The sequence below is a fragment of the Carcharhinus amblyrhynchos genome, chromosome 24 (genome assembly GCF_965287045.1).
Source record: "Carcharhinus amblyrhynchos chromosome 24, sCarAmb.v2.hapA, whole genome shotgun sequence".
NCBI classification, from domain to species: Eukaryota; Metazoa; Chordata; class Chondrichthyes; order Carcharhiniformes; family Carcharhinidae; genus Carcharhinus; species Carcharhinus amblyrhynchos.
In genome coordinates, this window is record NC_137347.1 from 2,793,280 (window position 1) to 2,807,952 (window position 14,673).

The 14,673-nt window shown below is 52.4% G+C and overlaps 1 protein-coding gene across 1 annotated transcript in view; it reads right to left on the bottom strand.

Annotated features, from left to right (window-relative positions):
* LOC145357701 (collagen alpha-1(XVI) chain-like) overlaps positions 1-14,673 on the bottom strand; it is a 124,716-nt gene that overhangs the window by 14,077 nt on the left and 95,966 nt on the right. The window contains exons 9-14 of the mRNA XM_080211127.1: positions 11,214-11,285; positions 10,125-10,169; positions 9,795-9,884; positions 8,393-8,431; positions 2,770-2,814; positions 103-138 (exon numbers count right to left, since the gene is read on the bottom strand). Coding sequence (XP_080067253.1) covers positions 103-138; positions 2,770-2,814; positions 8,393-8,431; positions 9,795-9,884; positions 10,125-10,169; positions 11,214-11,285 — 327 coding nt within the window. The remainder of the gene's footprint in view (positions 1-102; positions 139-2,769; positions 2,815-8,392; positions 8,432-9,794; positions 9,885-10,124; positions 10,170-11,213; positions 11,286-14,673) is intronic.

The following is a 14,673-nucleotide window of genomic DNA, read 5'->3' on the forward strand; positions in this document are numbered from 1 at the left end:
ACACTTCATGTTCTTCAGCTTGGGCTCATTCTATCTCACGGTGACCAACTGTACATCACCGGAGTAACCCACGCTGAGCTGGTCAGGATCGCAGCGACTCACCTTTTCCCCCTTTGGCCCCGGCAGCCCAGGTTTACCCTGAAAACAGAGAAAAGAGTCAGAGAAAAGGATCAAATATTAAAGACGGATAGTAACGGCTGTTTCAGGAGCAGTAACAGTGATCAGGTCACACGTGACTTTCTCAGATTTCTACACAGTGCGGGGTGCCTGTGACAAGCTGCGCTGCCAGGAAACGGGAACCGTTATGGAGCAGAACTGACATCTCACAGGTTCAGCGCAAATTAAATCCAATAAATCTAATCTGGCACAAGCAAAAACCTAAACAGCTCAGAAAAGGCTCCAGCCTGGGATGGTGCAGGTGTCACAGAGTTTCACACTCACAGTGCCCTCTGAACAGCTCACTCCACTGGTAAATAAAATCAGTACAGCTCAGGACAAGAGGGATAGCAATCTCTCAGCTATAGGATAATATAGAACACTACAGTGCAGAAATAGGCCCTTCGGCCCATTGAGTCTGCACCGACCACAATCCCACCCAGGCTCTATCCTCATATCCCTACACATTTACCCGCTAATCCCTCTAACCTACACATCCCTGGACACTAAGGGGCAATTTCTTAGCACGACCAATCAACCTAACCCCACACATCTTTGGACTGTGGGAGGAAACCAGAGCACCCGGAGGAAACCCACGCAGACACGAGGAGAATGCGCAAACTCCACACAGACAGTGACCCGAGCCGGGAATCGAACCCAGGTCCCCGGAGCTGTGAAGCAGCAGTGCTAACCCACTGTGCTACCGTGCCATGCCACTCAATGCTCAAAGGCAAAGCTCAGGCAGTCCTATAAGGATCTCCTAATGGGGACCGGTGCTCAGGTGATGTCCCAGTGATGAGTCAAATAAAAACCTGTGATTGTTGCCCTCACTTTGTTATTTGTCAATGTCCCAGACACTTCAGCACCATCCCCAGTATATCCTGTTCCCTCAGCAGGAGAGAGCCAGCAGAGGGGAGGTTTGGTCAATGTGATGTGCATACGCTGAAACCTACATTCTTCACTCATGTTCCTGTTTAACAGAATAATCTGAATTGTAAAGCCAGTGTGATTCCTGACACTGAAGTGGGAACACCATTGGACAGAGGTAAGCCTTATCCTAGAGCTCAAATCACACCGGGGAAGGAGGCACAGTGAGGGGTCTGACTGGATTTTAGTATGGTGGGGGCAGTGGCAGGGGTGGCACAGTGGTGAGCACTGCTACCTCACAATGCCAGGGTCCCAGGTTCAAATCCCGGTTTGGGTCACTGTCTGTGCACATTCTCCCCATGTCTGTGTGGGTTTCCTCCAGGTGTCCCGGTTTCCTCCCATAGTCCGGAAGATGTGCAGGTTAGGTGGATTGGCCATGCTAAATTGCCCCTTAGTATCCGAGGATGTGTAAATTAGTGGGATTAGCCGAGGGAAATGTGCAGGGTTACGGGATAGGGTGGGGATGTGGGCCTGGGTGTGACACTTACTCTGGAGGGTCGGTGCAGACTCGATGGGCCAAATGGCCTCCTTTTACACTGTAAGGATTCAATGGGAAGGTGGGCAGTGGATGGTGGATTCAACACAAGCAACGTCCCACACTTCCTTATTGAAGAGACATTTATATCCCTGAGAGCACCAACCGGACCGCAGCCTGAGGCTTGCCCAAATGACGCTCAGGGATGCGTGACTATTCTATCCTCCCCCACCTTCTCCAACCTCTCTCCGACTATTCCTAACCCTCTCCGGCTCCAAAGAAGAGTCATACGGAAGCAAAACATTAATTCTGTTCCTCTTCCCACAGGTGAAGAGGCTAAATGACAGTGAATAGAGAAGTCAGTTTTAACTGCTGCCTTGTAATGTAATAATGTAAAATAAAGCCCCCTCTCATTGAGTTTACAGCATGGATGCAGGCCGTTCGGCCCAACTTGTCCATGCTGCCTCTTTTTTTAAAGCTCTAAGCTAGTCCCAATTGCCTGCATTTGGCCCATACCCCTCTATACCCATCGTACCATGTAATGCTTTTGAAAGACAAAATTGTACCCACCTCTACTACTGCCTCTGGCAGCTTGTTCCAGACACTCACCACCCTCTGTGTGAAAAAATTGTCCCTCTGGACCCTTCTGTATCTCTCCCCTCTCACCTTAAACCTATGCTCTCTAGTTTTAGACTCTCCTACCTTTGGGAAAAGATATTGACTATCTAGCTGAACTGTGCCCCTCATTATCTTATAGACCTCTATAAGATCACCCCTCAGCCTCCTACACTCCAGAGATAAAAGTCCCAGTCTATCCAGCCTCTCCTTATAACTCAAACCATCAAATCCCAGTAGCATCTTAATAAATCTTTTCTGCACTCTTTCTAGTTTAATAATATCCTTTCTCTATAATGTGGGGGGGGGGGGCAGAACTGTACACAGTATTCCAAGTGTGGCCTTACCAATGTCTTGTACAATTTCAACAAGACATCCCAACTCCTGTATCCAATGCACAGCCCTGACATCGATTTTTAATGTGTCCCGTTGCATATAGCAGACTCTCTCACCAGCCAGCCTCATAGCCTCTCTGGCTGCTATCTTACGCATGATTTGGGAATTGAATATTTACTCACTGGGAGATGTGAATCCTGACTCGTGGAATCAGTGAGAAATTAACTTTCCTTTTGAACTGTCGGAAAAGTGATACTTACAGGTTTTCCCGGGATGCCTTCAGGTCCGGGTTCTCCATCAGTTCCCTAAAGACGACAAGGACAGGGACAGGTGAGAAGACTGAGGAGGGAATGAAGCTTATGAGCTCATTCAATAAAAGTGTCATCCACAGCAATGTTGACTCTTAAATTAACATGGCCTCGCAGTTCCAGGGCAACTATCACAGAGCCATTCAGTGCAGAGGAGGCCTTCTGGCCCAACAACTCTGCACCAACACACGAGAAACACCCAACCTCCCACCTAATCCTATCTACCAACAGCACAGCCTTGAATGTTATGGTGTGCCAAGAGCTCATCCGGGAACTTTGTTACCACCACCTTCCCAGGCAGCACATTCCAGACTGCCACCACCCTCTGGGTAAAAAGGTTTTTCTCACATCCCCTCCCCAAACCTCCTGCCCCTCACTCTGAACCTGTGACCCCCCCACCTCGTGACTGACCCTCCAACTAAGGGGATGGGCCACCCCTGGTCACCCCGTCCATGCATCCCTATTAATCTCGTACAACTGGGGACCAGCCAGCAATGCCCACAGCCAAGGAATGAATTTTACAGAATTACTGAGGCACTGGACTCAATATTGCTCCATCATTGCCACTGCCAAACCGTCCCCCCCCCCCCACTTCCTCCACTACCATTTCCCAGCCCCCTCCTCCACCTCCCCCCATCACACGCACAGCCACAGAGGGTCCATGTGTAAAATGAGTTAAAACAGAGAAAGAGTCCATTGGCAGTGCTCCATTCTCCAAGCCTGAGGTTTCCAGGGTCCCTCTCCCGATACTTCAGTAAAATAACCCAGGCTAACTCTTCAGTTCAATAAGGAGGGGGTGCAGCACTGTCGCTGAAACCCCAAGTCAGATAGAGGTGAAAGATCCTGAGACACTACTTCAAAAGGGGGATTTCTCCAGTGAACTGGCAGATGGACTTCATAAATGTGTAGTGGTCCATTTTGGCAGGTCCAATGGGATGAGGGAGTACAATATCAAGGGTAAGACTCTTAGCAGTGTAGAGGAGCAGAAGGACCTTGGGGTCCGGGTCCATAGGACTCTTAAATCGGCCTCGCAGGTGGGGGATGTGGTCAAGAAGGCGTATGGTGCACTGGCCTTCATTAATCGAGGGATTGAGTTTAGGAGTCGGGAGGTAATGCTACAACTTTAGAAGACCCTTGTCAGACCCCACTTGGAGTACTGTGCGCAATTCTGGTCGCCTCACTACAGGAAGGATGTGGAAGCTATTGAGAGGGTGCAGAGGAGATTTACAAGGATGTTGCCTGGATTGGGAGGCATGCCTTATGAAGATAGGTTGAGGGAGCTCGGTCTCTTCTCCCTGGAGAGACGAAGGTTGAGAGGAGACCTGATAGAGGTTTATAAAATGTTGAGAGGTATAGATAGGGTGGATTCTCAGAGGCTATTTCCCAGGGCTGAAATGGTCGCTATGAGAGGACACAGGTTTAAAGTGCTGGGGAGTAGGTACAGAGGAGATGTTAGGGGTTAGGTCTTTGTAGTGTATATAAATGACTTGGAAGAGGGAGTAAGTGGTGTGATCAGCAAATTTGCTGATGACACCAAGACGGCTGGATTGGCGGGCAATGAGGAGCAGTGTCTGGCAATACAGCGGGATATTGATAGGCTGGTATATTGGGCAGATATATGGCAAATGGAGTTTAATCCGCATAAATGAAGGACGTGGAGACTCTGGAGAGAGTGCAGAGGAGGTTTACCAGGATGTTGCCTGGTATGGAAGGACTGGGGTATGAGGAAAGATTGAAGAAATTGGGACTCCTTTCCCTTGAAAGACGCCGACTGAGGGGGGATCTAATAGAGATATATAAGATACATTTTGGCCGGAATAATGTAGGGGGGAATTATATGATTAAGGGTAAGCCCATAAGGAGTACAGAATCGCAGCGAGACCTGGGGGTGCAAGTGCACAAGTCTTTGAAGGTGGCAGTGCAAGTGGAGAGTGTGGTGAAGAAAGCCTATGGTATGTTAGCCTTTATAGGAAGGGGTATAGAGTATAAGAGCTGGAGTCTAATGTTGCAGTTGTACAGAACGTTGGTTAGGCCGCATTTGGAGTACTGCATACAGTTCTAGTTGCCTTACTACCGGAAGGACGTGGAGACTCTGGAGAGAGTGCAGAGGAGGTTTACCAGGATGTTGCCTGGTATGGAAGGACTGGGGTATGAGGAAAGATTGAAGAAATTGGGGCTCTTTTCCCTTGAAAGACGCCGACTGAGGGGGGATCTAATAGAGGTATATAAGATTATGAAGGGTATAGATAGAGTAAACAGAGGTAAGCTATTTCCTATGGTAGAGACACATAGTATGAGGGGCCATGGGCTTAAGGTGAGGGGGGAGAGGTATAACACAGATAGTAGAGGGAGGTTTTTCACACAGAGGGTAGTGGGGGTATGGAATGCTCTGCCAAGCAAGGTGGTGGAGGCAGGCATGCTGGAGTTGTTTAAGAGTAACTTAGACAGGCACATGACTGGGTTGGAGATGGGTGGATATAGGAGATTGTTTTAAATAAGGGTCATTAGCACTGGGACGTCCCTGGTAAGGTAAATGGATATGGTACGATAATAATGTTTTTTCTCTTTTCATTCACAGGTTTTAAGTCGGTCCGCCTCGTTGTCCAACGAGGGGCATACACGCGATGGGTCGTACTGGGGCTGCTCTTGGTTGTTCGAGATTGGCCTAGTGCTTCATGTCGTTAGTGTGTGCCTAAACTGGACCAGATACTGGGCAAGACGACAGCTCAGTGACTATCACTGATTGCTGTGCAGACACATGGATTTGGGCCGGTGTCTGTGGGAGGTTGCGCATTCTCCCCGTGCTTGCGTGGGTTTTCTCCGGGTGCTCTGGTTTCCTCCCACACCCCAAAGATGTGCTCTTAGGCTGATTGGCAGGAATAAATTGTCCCTAAATTAGTTTCCCTCAATGTGGATGGCCATAAAACAATAGATAAGGGTCATGGGTGGAGGGGGGACTGGTGGTGTTAAAATGGCGGCGCGGGCTCGTTGGGCTGAAGGGCCTGTTTCCCGGGCTGTTTTGCTCTTTGTAAGTTTTTCACTCAGAGGGTGGTGAGTGAGTGGAATCGGCTGCCGTCGGTGGTGGTGGAGGCGAACTCTCTGGGGTCTTTTAAGAGACTTCTGGATGAGTACATGGGATTTAATGGGATTGAGGCTTATAGATAGGCCTGGTAGGTAGGGATATGATCGACGCAACTTGTGGGCCGAAGGGCCTGTTTGTGCTGTGGTGTTCTATGTTCTAACAATTCGTCTCTCAATCGACGTGACAAAACCCGCTCGTTGTCACATTGCTGTTTTGTGGGATCTTGCTGTGTACAAACCGGCAGCTGTGTTTCCCACCCTACAACAGCGACCACACTTCAGCAGTACCTAAGCGGCCGTGACGTGCTTCGGCACGCCGCGTGGTCGTGAAAGGTGCTAGGTAAATGCACAACTTTGTTTTTGCTTCAACAGCTCCCCCCCCCTCACTCGCCCAGGGTATGCCGGAGTATCTGTATCCCTCCGTGGGGAGGTGGGGCACCCCGTTTACACATCTCGACAGAATTCTGCAAGATGTTTGGGGACGTTATTTAAATTTCAACTTGGTTGGGTTTTCCTGAACTCCGGAATCCCGTGAGTGAAATGGAAACAGATGTAGATGTCTCCACAGTATTCCTTGCGGGAAGTGGGATACCCCCTCCCCCAGTGCACCCCCACCCCCCCACCAAAGGGAACATTTAGTGCCCCCCCCCCCAAGAGAACATTTAGTGCCACTCTCTTGACCCTTTGCCATTAAATGGCTACACCCTCGTGTGCTCACAACTAACATCACACCCACCATTCCGTACGCCCCCACCCCTTCCCCAACACCCTTCGTCTCTGGCCTCTACTCTGCTCAGTCTGCCCAGGTCCGTGTCTGAGGCTCCCAGCTGTGACCTCGGGATTTCCTGCCCCATCCCAGTGTCCCCCCGGAGAAGGTCGGAACGGTCGGCCAGCTCTGTTCAAAGTGAATGAAAATTCGCAGCGACATTTTAATAGCCCAGTGATCGTAACCCCCAGCTGAGTACAGCAGTGTCTGAGGGAGGAACTTCCAATCCCAGAGGATTCCAGCACATTCCTGAAGGGTTAGAAACTCACTGAGGACACAGTGAACACATTTGCAATCGTTAACTAATTACATTGAGCAGGGCGGAGCGGGGCACAGAGGGCGGAGCGGGGCACAGAGGGGGGAGCGGGGCACAGAGGGGAGAGCGGGGCACAGAGGGGAGAGCGGGGCACAGAGGGGAGAGCGGGGCACAGAGGGGAGAGCGGGGCACAGAGGGGAGAGCGGGGCACAGAGGGGAGAGCGGGGCACAGAGGGGAGAGCGGGGCACAGAGGGGAGAGCGGGGCACAGAGGGGAGAGCGGGGCAGAGGGGAGAGAGGGGCAGAGGGGAGAGAGGGGCAGAGGGGAGAGCGGGGCAGAGGGGAGAGAGGGGCACAGAGGGGAGAGCGGGGCAGAGGGGGAGAGAGGGGCAGAGGGGAGAGCGGGGCAGAGGGGAGAGCGGGGCAGAGGGGAGAGCGGGGCAGAGGGGAGAGCGGGGCAGAGGGGAGAGCGGGGCAGAGGGGAGAGCGGGGCAGAGGGGAGAGCGGGGCAGAGGGGGAGAGAGGGGCAGAGGGGGAGAGAGGGGCAGAGGGGGAGTGTGGGCAGAGGGGAGAGCGGGGCAGAGGGGGGAGAGGGGCAGAGGGGGGAGAGGGGCAGAGGGGAGAGCGGGGCAGAGGGGGGAGAGCGAGCCGAGGGGAGAGCGGGGCAGAGGGGAGAGCGGGGCAGAGGGGGGAGAGGGGCAGAGGGGAGAGCGGGGCAGAGGGGAGAGCGGGGCAGAGGGGAGAGCGGGGCAGAGGGGAGAGCGGGGCAGAGGGGGGAGAGGGGCAGAGGGGGGAGAGGGGCAGAGGGGAGAGCGGGGCAGAGGGGAGAGCGGGGCAGAGGGGGGAGAGGGGCAGAGGGGAGAGCGGGGCAGAGGGGAGAGCGGGGCAGAGGGGAGAGCGGGGCAGAGGGGAGAGCGGGGCAGAGGGGGGAGAGGGGCAGAGGGGAGAGAGGGGCAGAGGGGAGAGCGGGGCAGAGGGGAGAGCGGGGCAGAGGGGAGAGCGGGGCAGAGGGGGGAGAGGGGCAGAGGGGAGAGCGGGGCAGAGGGGAGAGCGGGGCAGAGGGGAGAGCGGGGCAGATGGGGGAGAGGGGCAGAGGGGGGGGAGCGGGGCAGAGGGGGGAGAGGGGCAGAGGGGAGAGCGGGGCAGAGGGGGGAGAGGGGCAGAGGGGAGAGCGGGGCAGAGGGGAGAGCGGGGCAGAGGGGAGAGCGGGGCAGAGGGGGAGAGAGGGGCAGAGGGGAGAGCGGGGCAGAGGGGAGAGAGGGGCAGAGGGGAGAGCTGGGCAGAGGGGAGAGCGGGGCAGAGGGGAGAGCGGGGCAGAGGGGGAGAGCGGGGCAGAGGGGGAGAGCGGGGCAGAGGGGGAGAGCGGGGCAGAGGGGGAGAGCGGGGCAGAGGGGGAGAGAGGGGCAGTGGAGAGTCTCAGCAGGAATCCCTGGTCGGGAGACTTGCTGAGACCTGTTTCCGATGTGAACTCACCGTGTCTCCTTTGGGTCCGGCTGGGCCTCCAGGTTTTCCCTTTGGGCAGGAAATGTAAACGAATATTAGAGCAGCAATAAACCAGCAGAGATCAAACTCATAATCAGAGGGCGGCAGGATCAGAGGAAATAAACAAAACTGCCCGAGACATGGAGGAGCTGAGACCTGGAATGAGGCCAAACCTCAGAAACAGTCACAATTCCCAACATCCAGGAGGAAATCTCTCATCTTTCTTCAGAGCTGGGAAGTGGGAAATGGGCAGAGAGCCGGGAGGGAGCGAGGGAGAGAGGGAGGGAGGGAGGAAGGGAGAGAGGGAGGGAGGGAGGGAGCGAGGGAGAGAGGGAGGGAGGGAGGGAGAGAGACAGGGAGGGAGGGAGGAAGGGAGGGAGGGAGGAAGCGAGGGAGAGAGGGAGGAAGGGAGGGAGCGAGGGAGAGAGGGAGGGAGGGAGGGAGCGAGGGAGAGAGGGAGGGAGGAAGGGAGGGAGGGAGGGAGGGAGAGAGGGAGGGAGGGAGAGAGGGAGAGAGGGAGGGAGGGAGGGAGCGAGCGAGGGAGAGAGGGAGGGAGAGAGGGAGGGAGGGAGCGAGGGAGGGAGGGAGGGAGGGAGCGAGGGAGAGAGGGAGGGAGGGAGGGAGCGAGGGAGAGAGGGAGAGAAGGAGAATGTCGCCACATTCCCAGGAACTGAGGGGGCTGGGGAGAGGGAGGTGACGGAGACGAGGTGGGGTGGCCAAGGGATGGCAAAAGGGAAGAAGGTAAATGGGGAAACGGAGGGAGGAGGGCAGAGAGCGGAGGAGGAGATAAGGTGGGGGGAGATGGAGAAAGGGAGGGTCCAGGGTAGAAAGGAAATTGGGGAAACGGAGGGACTTGGGGTTGGTGTGGGAGAGGGGGAGGGGAGGGGACTTGTGCAGGGGTGGTGGAAGGGGAGGAGTCGGAAAGGTGGGGTAACTGATGGAGGGGAATGGTCAGGAGACAGAGGAGGGGAGGCGCTAGGGAGAGGAGTAGTGAGTGAGGAGGGAGACCATGGGGTTGAGGGGAAGCGAAGGGAGGGGGTGAGGGATTTTACAGTGAGGGGGAAGGGAATGAGGAGGTGAAGGGGGGGGAAAGGGGAAAGCAGATAGTGTGGGGAGAACGGGGGGGGGTGGAGGGTGAGGGGAGGGAATGTTAAGAGGATGGAGGGGAGGGGAATGACGAGGTAGGGGTTTTTGGGGAGGAGTAAGGAGGATGATGTTACCCTGGTGGCCTGTTAGGGAACACACCGTCCCAGCCCCATCCCAATTAAAGGAAGGTTCATTCTATTGGGAATCTCAGGGGAGGGGACACCTTGTCCACGCTGATCAAACTGCAGTGACTAATCTCTTTCGGGTACTCTCTGCCTCTAGAGTTCATCCTGTATCGGACACTCACCGGTTTTCCTGGTAATCCTGGGAGTCCTGGCTGTCCCGGGGATCCTGGTTCTCCGGCCAATCCCTCTGGCCCAACGGGTCCTGGATCTCCCTAAAGAACAGAACAGACCGAATCTGAGCGAGATGGCCCATCACTGGTTTTGGGAATACAGCCCCTCACAAACAGGCCATCCAGACCTGGTGACGATGGCGTGCGAACGAGGTCGCTGTGCGTTCTCTGAAGTAGGAAATCAGTCAGAATCCCAGTTCCTGATTACATTCCAACCCCATTAAGATTCTCCCACTCGCAGCGACATTGTCCTTGTACAATGAGAAACTAGTGGAGACTAACCTTTGCACCTTTTGGTCCAGTCAAACACAACTCTGCTGATTTGCCCTGAGAAGATAGACAAAAAAACACAATTAGAAAAGGAGAACGCTTGAGAAACAAGCCGAATAATCCCTAATTCTAGAACAAATGTAATCAACTTACTGTGTGTCAAACTGGAAACTTACTTCATGCCTTTCAAGCATGTATACCCAGACACAATCCAATTTCTAGACCTTAACTCTTATCTGTGGCATGTAATGAGATTAATTTTTATATTGTGGGCCAGCTAAGTGAGCTTGAGGGAGGGAATCTGTCTTCCCTCCTGGGTGTGACCTTTGGGTGACTCCAGTCCTATGTTGTGGGCTGGTTCTCAGTGTCCTCAGGGGCACAATGGACGGTCAATGAATAGTGTCTTGATGCCTTGGCCATGTTGCTGGCATCCCCAGGACAAAGGTAATTTAGAAATTGCTAAATACATCTCAAATTAGCCACCATTTGGCAGAGAGAGCCTCTTTTAGTTCATTTTACTCGTCTCGGCTGGATTCAAAGCCAGATCATTCACGTTGGATTAAAATTAGCTGGGCAATCTGGAGGTCTGGATGAATAATCCTGACAACGTGAGTTCAAATCCCAATGAATTTGAGGAGACATTTCAGAAGGTCACTGTTTTGTAAAAATCCACTGAAACATGAATACTTTTTTTAGGGGAAGGAAACTTGTTATTCTTATCCAGTGACCCCAGTTCCGACGTGGCTATTTCCGATCTCTGCAGCGACCTGGCTAGCCACACAGTTGGAACAAAGCAGTTCATCCAGAAAGCGTGCCACCACCTTTCAGGAGCACATCCCTCAGGTTAATATGTAAAAATAATCTGATCATCATTCGGCTCCCTCTGCTAATCTTAAACCCAACGTCAAGCACTCTTCCCAGGTATGGAGTTTATTAACTACGATATGAAAGAATGATTCAATCTTCTGGATCACATTTTCTCCCCATTGCAACTTCCAGCCTTTTTCCCGAACCTGTTCGTCCTCACGAATCTAGTATCCCATCACCGATTCCGTGTCGCGATCCCGAACGTATATCAGAAAGTTTGAGCAGGATACTCACGTCTCTTCCCGGCAGACCAGCCAATCCCGGCAATCCTGGCTCACCCTTCTGACCTTTGTCAGCCCTCAGGAGCTGTAAGGATATTCTCGATTAGACAGGACCGCGATTCAAACACTTGCTTAAATTACAAGACCTTCTTCAAAAGAAAGAAGTCAATGAGAAATGATGGAGAACATCCAGAAACAACTTGGAGTCAGTGGGAGAAAAGTCATCAGTAATTCCACATTCTGCTCACTGGAAGTTAGCCAGCTAAAAATCGGCCTCGTAATTAATGGCCTATCCTACGCCAACACAGGAATCAGGCGTGGTTCTGGGACTCTAAAGAATTAATATTCAGTTGAAGAAAGACCTTGTATTCCATTCTTCACGAACTGAACCCCAATCCTATTGTCTTGTCGTTGCTGTTTCTTTTATCTACTTCACAGGCAGGTTGGCAATGTCTAATGCATCACCTAAAGGACTGTGTCTTTGACAGGGCCACCCTCCCTCAGCACTGCACTGGAGTGCCAGCTCAGGGCGACCCTCCCTCAGCACTACACTGGAGTGCCAGTCCAGAGCCACCCTCCCTCAGCACTGCACTGGAGTGCCAGCCCAGGGACACCCTCCCTCAGCACTGCACTGGAGTGCCAGCCCAGAGCCACCCTCCCTCAGCACTGCACTGGAGTGCCAGCTCAGGGTGACCCTCCCTCAGCACTACACTGGAGTGCCAGCCCAGGGACACCCTCCCTCAGCACTGCACTGGAGTGCCAGCCCAGAGCCACCCTCCCTCAGCACTGCACTGGAGTGCCAGCTCAGGGTGACCCTCCCTCAGCACTGCACTGGAGTGCCAGCCCAGAGCCACCCTCCCTCAGCACTGCACTGGAGTGCCAGCTCAGGGTGACCCTCCCTCAGCACTACACTGGAGTGCCAGCTCAGGGCCACCCTCACTCCGCACGGCACTGGAGTGCCAGCTCAGGGACACCCTCACTCAGCACGGCACTGGAGTGCCAGCTCAGGGCAACCCTCACTCAGCACTACACTGGAGTGCCAGCTCAGACGGTCTATTCAAAGCCTGGTGCAACATCTCAACTTCTGAATGGACCTATCTCGTATTAAATTGATCTTTCTCTACACTCTGGCTATAACTACATTCTGAACCCTCTCATTTCCTTCTCTATAAATGGTATGCTTTGTATAGTGACAATACTTTTCACTGTGCATTAACACATGTGACAATAATAAATCAAATCAAAACTGACATGGCAATGGTAAAGCGGGAGAATATGCATGTACACGAATCACAGAAACACATCAGGGTTTCAGTGCAGGAGACCATTCAGCCCATAGTATCTGCACTAGCTCTCTGAATGAGAAATTCACCAAGGACTACCGCACGACCCCCTGAACTCCCTCCCCCATCTTCTCCCCATAGCCCTGCACATATTCCTTTGAAGATAACAGTCTAAATGCCTCTTTAATGCCTCATTTGAATCTGTCTCAACTCTCAAACAGTGCATTCCAGATCCTAACCACTCACTGTGTGAATCTGTCTCCACCACACTCTCAGGCAGTGCATTCCAGATCCTAACCACTCACTGTGTGAATCTGTCTCCACCACACTCTCAGACAGTGCATTCCAGATCCTAACCACTTGCTGTGTGAATCTGTCTCCACCACACTCTCAGACAGTACATTCCAGATCCTAACCACTCGCTGTGTGAATCTGTCTCCACCACACTCTCAGACAGTGCATTCCCGATCCTAAACACTCACTGTGTGAATCTGTCTCCATCACACTCTCAGACAGTGTATTCCAGATCCTAACCACTCACTGTGTGAATCTGTCTCCACCACACTCTCAGACAGTGTATTCCAGATCCTAACCACTCGTTGTGTGAATCTGTCTCCACCACACTCTCAGACAGTACATTCCAGATCCTAACCACTCACTGTGTGAATCTGTCTCCCCACCACACTCTCAGACAGTGCATTCCAGATCCTAAACACTCGCTGTGTGAATCTGTCTCCCCACCACACTCTCGGACAGTACATTCCAGATCCTAAACACTCACTGTGTGAATCTGTCTCCACCACACTCTCAGACAGTACATTCCAGATCCTAAACACTCGCTGTGTGAATCTGTCTCCCCACCACACTCTCGGACAGTACATTCCAGATCCTAAACACTCGCTGTGTGAATCTGTCTCCCCACCACACTCTCAGACAGTACATTCCAGATCCTAACCACTCGCTGTGTGAATCTGTCTCCCCACCACACTCTCAGACAGTACATTCCAGATCCTAACCACTCGCTGTGTGAATCTGTCTCCCCACCACACTCTCAGACAGTACATTCCAGATCCTAACCACTCGCTGTGTGAATCTGTCTCCACCACACTCTCAGACAGTACATTCCAGATCCTAACCACTCGCTGTGTGAATCTGTCTCCACCACACTCTCAGACAGTACATTCCAGATCCTAACCACTCGCTGTGTGAATCTGTCTCCACCACGCTCTCAGACAGTACATTCCAGATCCTAAACATTTGCTGTGTGAATCTGTCTCCACCACGCTCTCAGACAGTACATTCCAGATCCTAACCACTCGCTGTGTGAATCTGTCTCCACCACACTCTCAGACAGTACATTCCAGATCCTAAACACTCGCTGTGTGAATCTGCCTTTAAAGGGGCCCTCACTCACCACACTTCCATTCCGGGGGGCGTGGGCGGAATGGAGTCGAGGCCATGGCCTCAGACCAGAGGCAGTTCAGGTGTGGCTGCAGAGAGCTGAGGGTGATGGTTTGAAGACCTGCCTTGTTTCTCAGTTGTATTGAAGACTCCCTAACCCTCACGCCGTAGCCCACTCCCTGTGCCCCTCCATATCCCCTTCCATCAATCCTCTCCCACATCCTCCCTGCCCACCCCACCCAGTATGTACCATAGAATCAATGAGCCATTGAATAACAAAGGCAAGTTTTAAAATGCACGCAAAAAACACCCATTTGGAAATCTGTTCTGAAAACAAAAACTTGCTCTTACGATCCCAGAAAAGTGGAAATCAGGCAGAGGTATTATAGTATCAATAACAGAAATTTTACCTCATTTCACACCTCTTAATCTGGTGCAGATAAACATACCAATATTAAAAGAAAGACTTAGAAGAAAGAATAAGTTATTGTAAATTTATAAAGGTATCAATCAATCAAAGCAAGCACTCCACTTCCAACTGAGTAAACTACCCCTGCTGAGCTAATCCATTAGTGACTACTTGAGCTCAGCCAAGCATCCAGAATGAAGACACAGAGCCAGTAATAGAGGTTTACAGCTTGGAAACAGGCCCTTTGGCCCAACTTGTCCATGCCACTCTTTTTTTTTAAACCCTTAATCTAATCCCAATTGCCCGCATTTGGCTCATATCCCTCTATATCCATCTTACTCATGTAACTGTCTAAACGCTATTTAAAAGATAAAATTGTA